Here is a 7744-nt window from a genome sequence, read left to right as displayed (position 1 = left end):
GTGAGGCGCGCTCCGCCCCGCCGGCGTTTGCCGGGGGCCTCGGTGGGCGCTCAGCTGAGCCCACGGGCCCCGCGGCGGGGAAGGGCCAGGGCCGGGGCCGGGGCTGGGACCGGGGACGGTGGCGGGAATGGGGCTTTCTGGGCGGGCTGGAGCGGCCTGGAGAGAGAGGGCATCTTGGGGGAGGATGCCGGGGGAGGGCTGCTCCGCTGCTATGGTCACCTGAGGATGCTCTTACGAAGTTAGAGGCAGGATGTGCGAGTCCAGGATCAGCCCTCTTCAGCTTCTTTTTGGTGTTATAATCCCATCTGGTCTTCCAATAGGACTGAATTCGGAGAAGGTAGCTGCTGTGATCCAGAAACTGAATTCCGACCCTCAGTTCGTACTTGCCCAGAATGTCGGGACTACCCACGACCTGCTGGACATCTGTCTGAAGAGGGCCACGGTACAGGGTGCTCAGCATGTGTTCCAGCACGCTGTGCCGCAAGAAGGCAAGCCAGTCACCAACCAGAAGAGCTCAGGTGAGGTCGTGAGACTTCTAATTCTTGCATTTCATGTTTTCTTCATCTTCTTTACTTCATCTTCTTGACAGCATCCTATTTTGGTGTCTTAAGAACAGTCTTAGGAGAACAGAGGTTTGTATTGAAAGAACTTGCAGTAAATTCCTGGAGAACAGTGTCGAGTAAAGGCAGGTTCAAGAACATTACTCTGTGAATTGTGTTGTGCTCTGTGGCTCGTTAGCATATTTGATTTGAGCACTAAAGTGACAAGTCTACGGTCATCTGTTTGCATGTAATTCACTAAAGTCTGTGCTGAAGTTATGTGATTGCAGGCCCGTGTCTTGCAGATATATGCTCTTGGTACAAAGCAGACCATGCAAAATGTTGGTGCTCTAGAGAACATCAAAATTGTCCTGAAGGCCATATACAAGTCTATAAAATGGAAAAGACATAATGTAATTGCATAAAAATGTCATCAAGTGTTATTTTAAAGTATGCTTTTTGGTTGCAGCTTGAGCATATGTGCTCATGGGCACGGTTCCCACCGATAGACCAATTTTTTGTAACAGAAAAAATTCAGTTCTCATGCCTTACTGGTCAAGAGCTCTTGTTTTGCTATCTGCTACCACTGTCAGAAAAACAGCTACAATGGAAGATTGGTTATCCAAGACTCTAAATAAGGAGAGTATTCTCACAGTAAAATTGTACCAAAAGGACTTTTTAAAGTCTGTGCATTTTTAAACTACTTCTAGTCTATTAATTTTGACTGAAAGCAGATCAGTGCTTGCTTAGAGGCAGACAGAACTTAAAATGTATGTTTAACGCGGACGTGTTTTATTGTATGTAAATTATACCTCAGAGAAGTTGATTTTTAAATTTTACGGAAGAAAATCATGACCTTGCAATAATTAATGTTTTACCATAATAGAAGGTTTTTGGGGTAGTATGGACCATCAGGGTATAAGTGATCCGGTTAATAATGTTGCAGTGGTCCTACATAGTTTAGATTACAGTGACCTCTTAGGGAAAAGCCTGGAAATGTTCATTTGGAACAGATCAGGTCTTATATATTCTGTATTGTCACTTTTATCTACAAAAGATACAAATAACACATGAGCTGTGTAGTTTATTTTCATGCAGTTTTCACATTAACAGTTCAAGCAGATTCCCTTTACCAGAAATATGTAATGTATGTGAGAGGGGTGGCATCCACATGGGAAAGATGAGCTATGCTAAGTCATAGTGACTTTCGAAAAACAGTCCTTATTTTTAATTGTTTTTCTTGTTACAAAATTATTGTTGCTCAATGTAAAATATTTGCAAAATACCGAGTAAGTATTTTTTCTGTTAAGTCTTTATTCTGTGCGTTTGTGTGTTTAATACGGGTGGGTACCTACATGTTGTTAGATAAGCTACCTACCTTTTTTATTTACCAATATATTGTGAATGTATTTTTCTATCGGTAAAAAACGTATGGACAAATAAAGCCAAGTTTTTCTCTCTAAATTTTTTTTCAGGAAAGAGAGATTTACCCTATATTTGAGACTTTCCAGAGACTCTCATAATGAGCACTCTCAGTTAATATATTTTGAAGCAGAGTATAATTTGGCAGACATTACTCTGAAATGACCTCAGTCTATGCTAGCTTTGGATGCTTATAGAGATCATTTGATTAAATTAGTTTCTTAAAAAGGTGAAAAATTTGAACACACTGTATTCCTAGGACATGACCTCACATGGAAATGTTGGATATCATTGTCAGTACGCCTTCTAAAGATCACTTCAGTCAGTACAGGAGATGGTGACATTGAGGAGTTTGTGATTATCCAATTACAGGACAAATGAAGAATGTAATTGTATAGTTGAGGTTTGGCATAAAATTTTCAGGGACAGCGTCATGCATGAATTCAAAACATTGCCGTGACTCAGACATACTAGATGGAAGAAAGACGATGTGTTCTGATTGAAAGAGTGGATCTAATAATGGCAAAGGCACCAATGGCAAAATGCATGTGAAGAGAATGAATCAGTGTGAAAATGACCTGTGAAAGTGGAAAAAACAATGCTTCTACATCAATTTATTATGTTAACATGGTTTTAAATATCTGTGTATATTTAAATTCCTAAGTTAAATAATACAGGTGTATGTTACTATTTCATCTATATCTTTAAATGTTTATGTAACCTAGTTAGCTAAACAACTTGTTTTTGGAATTGTCATTGGGAGAATGGGGGATTGACTTATGTTAGGGTCACCTTATATTGAAGCATATACTGTATATTCCAGATGAAAGGGAAGGACTTGTTAAAGCTTTTGCCATGTATTGCCAAATTGCCCTCAGATATTTTGTACCTGTTTATGTCCCTATCCAGAGTATATAATAACGTTGTTTCCCCAAGTCCCTGCCAATATTGGGCATTATCAATTAAAAAATGATGTTTCCCAACTTAACAGGTGTTTTATGATGAACTTTAAAAGATATTTCTTTGCTATTTGTGTCTTTTTAGCCATTAAATGATCTATTCATGATCTCTGCTCATGTTTTTCCAGCTCTTTTTTTTTTCTTGGTGAGGAAGACTGACCCTGAGCTAACATCTGTTGCCAGTCTTCCTCTACTTTGTGTGTGGGATGCCGCCACAGTGTGGCTTCATGAGCGGTGTGTAGGTCTACACCCAGGGTCCAAACCAGCAAACTCAACCACTATGCTACCAGACTGACCCCTCATTTATTTTTCTAATGTGATTTTCTTTGGTGATTTGTAATGGATTCTTTATGTGATAAGTAAAGAGACTTTTTAAAAAATGTTAAGAATATTAACATATATTTTTTGCATATATGTTGCAAATAGTAATTACTACCTTTCTTGTTTTGTTGGTTTCTTTTAATGTTTCTGCTCTGATTTAGTCTGAAGTTGTTGCAAGACCTTTTCATCAGTTCAGTGTTGGGAAATACAGTTGTAACAGTGTAATCTGTGTGAACACTTGTCATAATTTCTTGGTTTGCCTTCTTGTTTCAGGACGATGCTGGATCTTTTCTTGTCTGAATGTTATGAGACTTCCATTCATGAAAAAATTAAATATTGAAGAATTTGAGTTTAGTCAGTCTTACCTCTTTTTCTGGGACAAGGTATGGGACTGATCTTGCAAGGTTCTTTCTGTTTCAATATTAACCTTGGTAGGCACTGTCTCTTCCTTTCTTGGTTTTTCATTGTTGTCTGCCGTTCCATTTTAGATGGGATACCATTTATTCTGATTTCTAAAGTATCAAAAATTGACTCTTTCCAAAGGCAGAACTGCTTTTGGTTGGTAGATGGGTGCTTTTTGCAATGAAATAATAAGCCTACTGACTCAACCTGCTGCTTTCTTGTTTCTTTCTTATTTAAAATTTTTAATTTTGTTTTCAATAATTTCCTCTTTTAGCATCTTTGTTTAGCTTATTTGGTCTTTCTAGGATCTAATTTCTGTAGGTAGTACTTGTCTGAAAAACAGTAAATAATTTTACTCCATTTTTTAATCTTTAAAATGTATATTATGTAAGTGTCCATTAGATGTTTATTAATTGTGGGCTCTACGTATCAGTTTTTATTTCAAAATGAAGCAAAGCCTTGTTTTGGATAAACTATTGGAATGTATACACACAGATATTGATGTTTAATTACCAACTTTAGTTTTTTAAAAACCCTACTGTGTACACCTGAAACTACTATAATGTTATGTCGATTATACCTCAATAAAAAACAAAAAAAACCCACCTGAAAGTAATAGAATGTTATGTCGATATACTCAATTAAAAAAAAACTCTACTATGTTGGGTCTATGGTAGTTCCAAGGCTCCTGTTCTATTGATAATGTCAATGAAGGTATTTGCTTTCTTTTCCTTTAATTTTGTTTAACTTCTCTTACTCTAGGTTGAACGTTGTTATTTCTTCTTAAATGCTTTTGTGGACACAGCCCAGAAAAAGGAGCCTGAAGATGGGAGGCTGGTACAGTATTTGCTTACGAATCCTGCAAATGATGGTGGACAATGGGATATGCTTGTCAATATTGTTGGTAAGAGCCTTCTCTAAGGGAACTGAAACTCAGCATGATCAAGCAAGGCTCTGTAGTTAGTTAGGCATAGGCCATTTCTTTGGTAGTTATGTACAGAGTAAAATAGGTCTCCAAGAAGGGTATACAGTTAGCTGTAAGAACCTTTATCTCATATTCTCATGTATAAAGTACCTTTCTTAAGTGAGAAGTACAGACACAGGTACTCTGAAGGGTGGGTTGGAGAAGAAAAAATTGTATTAAGTAGGACTAACTTTCTATGAAAAAGCTTATCTCTTGTCCTGGTGTAATTAAGAAACACATAAAACTGCAACTGTTTGAAAATGTCTTCATTCAAAAAAGTTTTGTCTTTTGGGAAAACTTCATCATGCTGAGCACTTTACAAAGTATGATAGATAAAAAGAATAGAATTAATCCTAAACTAGATGGATAAATATACAAGTTAAATAACCTGTCTAATAATATGAAGCATAAGATTGTTAAGTTTTCTGAGTTAGTCCAGCAAAATGTGGCCTATTTTTTAAAGCAATAGCTATTTTTGCCAGGGTTTCTAATGCTAGAATATACTTTTACCTTATTAACACTAAAATTTGTTTTCTTTTAGAAAAATATGGTGTTATCCCTAAGAAATGCTTCCCTGAATCTTACACAACAGAGGCAACCAGAAGGATGAATGATATTCTGAATCACAAGGTACCGCGTGTGGAGCAGGGTGGGATTAAGTTTAGGACATTTACCTTAAACCTCCTAACTGATTTTCCAGGGGGATTCCTGGGCATTTCAGTGTACACAGTTTATGTACAAGGTGGCTACTCAGTGTCTTTCAAAAACACTGTAGCTACATATTAACTTCAAAAGTAATTGAGATTAGGATGTTTTTTTCTTTTTTAAAATCTTCCACTTTTACTTCTATTGATTTTAATGTTTTCTTATGGGTTATCAGGAAAGAACATCGCATCCTCAGTTAATTCGGGCCACAAGCACACTGGGTACTGTGCCTCTCACTTGGTCCCAGTGGAGGTGGGCTAGGGCAGCTTTATGTACTAGCACTTCGGTATTGTGTACCAAAAAAACTGTCTGCAGGATTTCCTTAAAGAGTATGCTGAGTTCAGAGACTTCCCCAAACCACATCAGGGTGGTTTATCCGCTCACTAAGGATGTGATGTCGTCCCTGAACTGCTCTGTATTGCTTCAGTTATCTTAATAGATCACTCTCTACATAACCCGTGTTCCCAGGGAGGATTATGAATCCTATAGAGATGCTGCTCTGCCAGCTAGACATCTTTTTTTAGAACTGGGAGTTGCTGGAATCTGCTGTCTGATCTATGAGGCTAAAGTTGGATTTGTCATCCCTGGGAGAAAGATTACATTCTAAAATAAACTATAGCTGTGTTTCCCTAATATTAAAAGTAGGTTATTTTCCACCCAGGAAACTCTGGGAATTCTTCTCTCTAGGCCAAAACATCATTAATAGTATAGCATTGGATTCCATTTCAGATGGGATCAAGATCCTCTTTAGCACTGTGGTTAAATTTCAAACTCACCTTTATCTTAGGTATCTCTCAAAATTGAAAACAACAAAAATGAAAACTATATTGGGGATTGGCGTAGCCGTGGTTATAATGATTTGGCAGAGAAGGAAAAGTGGACAACCAGTAAAATTCTAAATAAAAATCTGTTAGAGTGATTTGGTGGCATAATCGTTTTCAGTCTCCTGCTTTTTCTGAGGGTGATAGGCATGATGGAATCAGATATTTTCCCTATACCCAGCACATTCTGTTACAGAGGGTACCATTAGCTGCAGAACAGGAGCAGTTCCATCTAGTATTCCTTGGGAGTAATCCATGTCTTTTCTTCTTATGGAAAGTGTTTTTAGTTACGTAGTTAAGTGGACTGGTCGAGGAAAAACACATTTGCTTTTACAAACTTTGGCCTGGGTCTTGGCTGAGTTATACTTCAAAATAAGACCAGCATTGGTCTGTTAGGCTCATTTACAGTTGAATTAGGGTAACATTTGGAGTGCTGAATACGTTTCTGTCATAGATGAGAGAATTCTGTATACGACTGCGGAACCTGGTACACAGTGGAGCAACCAAAGGAGAAATCTCAGCCACACAGGACGACATGATGGAGGAGGTAATAACAATTATTTATATTTTTTGTGAACCTTCTAAAGAACTCTCAGAATGTTTCCATCTGTTAAACTGATTGGGAAGTCTAGTCACTGCAATAAATGTTGAATTGAATTGAAAATTACTTATTTTACAGCAGAGAAAACTGAAGTATGAACTTTGCGTTTTGTATGGGACTTGTACTTATAGCTTCTAATTCCCAGTTTAGTAGTCTATGTAATTCATTCTTTTGTTCAGTTCATACATACTGAATACCGTCTGTTAGTTTCGCACTGTTGGTTTGTAAACTGGCCCCCATACTCACAGAGGGCAAGGAGAAATAGAAGAGAGAGGCAGCCCACTCCAGGTTTGGAGGTGGCAGGTTTAATAAGCAAGGGAACTTACTTATGAGGCTTGTCTTGGGCGGCTGCAAGACAAGTAGGTCTCTATACCTGCCCGCTAGATTCTTAAAAGTTTATGTAGAGGCTTTAACTGGATTTAGTCACATCCACAGTCCAGATGGTCTCAACAATACCTTACTCGCTAAGGCTGTGTCCTTGGAACAGCTCCCACTGTGGGAATGGTAGGCAGAGTGTACCTTCCAAGGACAGGGGAGGGGTGAGAAGCCTCTGATTGCCCAGGTCCAGATCTTGAGTCAGCCGCCAGTCACGTCCTCGTGATTGACTTACCCAACAGGCACCAGGGATACAAAGATGAGAAAGACACAGTCTCTACTCTCAGGAAGGTTAGTCTTTTGGGGGAAAAAAGCACATGAATAATTATAATAAATCCTCTGCTAGAGATGTATGGGAAAGGATTTGGTGGTCATAGAAAAGGGAGTGATAGTTTTAATGAGCTGAAGGTTTCATGGGGAATAGTTGAACCAGCTCTTGAAAAAGTAGTAGGAATTTGTCGGACGAGTAATAGGGAAGATCATTCCAGACAAAGGGAATTGCGTGTACAGTGGCCTGAACAAAGGTGGACTCTCCAGAGAATAGTGTAGCTGAAACATACGTTTTATGAGTGTGATTGGTAGCAATTTAAGCTAGAAAGGCAGAGCTGTGAGAGATCTTAGGCAGATACCAGGAC

General features: G+C 38.4%; 1 protein-coding gene across 2 annotated transcripts in view; it reads left to right on the top strand.

Moving 5' to 3' along the window:
* The window catches only part of BLMH (bleomycin hydrolase), a 49176-nt gene that overhangs the window by 454 nt on the left and 40978 nt on the right, over window positions 1-7744 (top strand). For both annotated transcript variants that reach the window (XM_008526835.2, XM_008526833.2), the window contains exons 2-6: window positions 321-518; window positions 3515-3624; window positions 4406-4547; window positions 5149-5237; window positions 6588-6680. In XM_008526835.2, the coding sequence (XP_008525057.2) occupies window positions 321-518; window positions 3515-3624; window positions 4406-4547; window positions 5149-5237; window positions 6588-6680 (632 nt within the window). The remainder of the gene's footprint in view (window positions 1-320; window positions 519-3514; window positions 3625-4405; window positions 4548-5148; window positions 5238-6587; window positions 6681-7744) is intronic.

Source organism: Equus przewalskii, chromosome 10 (assembly GCF_037783145.1).
Source record: "Equus przewalskii isolate Varuska chromosome 10, EquPr2, whole genome shotgun sequence".
In the NCBI taxonomy this organism is placed as follows: domain Eukaryota; kingdom Metazoa; phylum Chordata; class Mammalia; order Perissodactyla; family Equidae; genus Equus; species Equus przewalskii.
The sequence above is the reverse complement of the archived record's forward strand: the minus strand, read 5'-3'. Positions and strand labels throughout refer to the sequence as shown.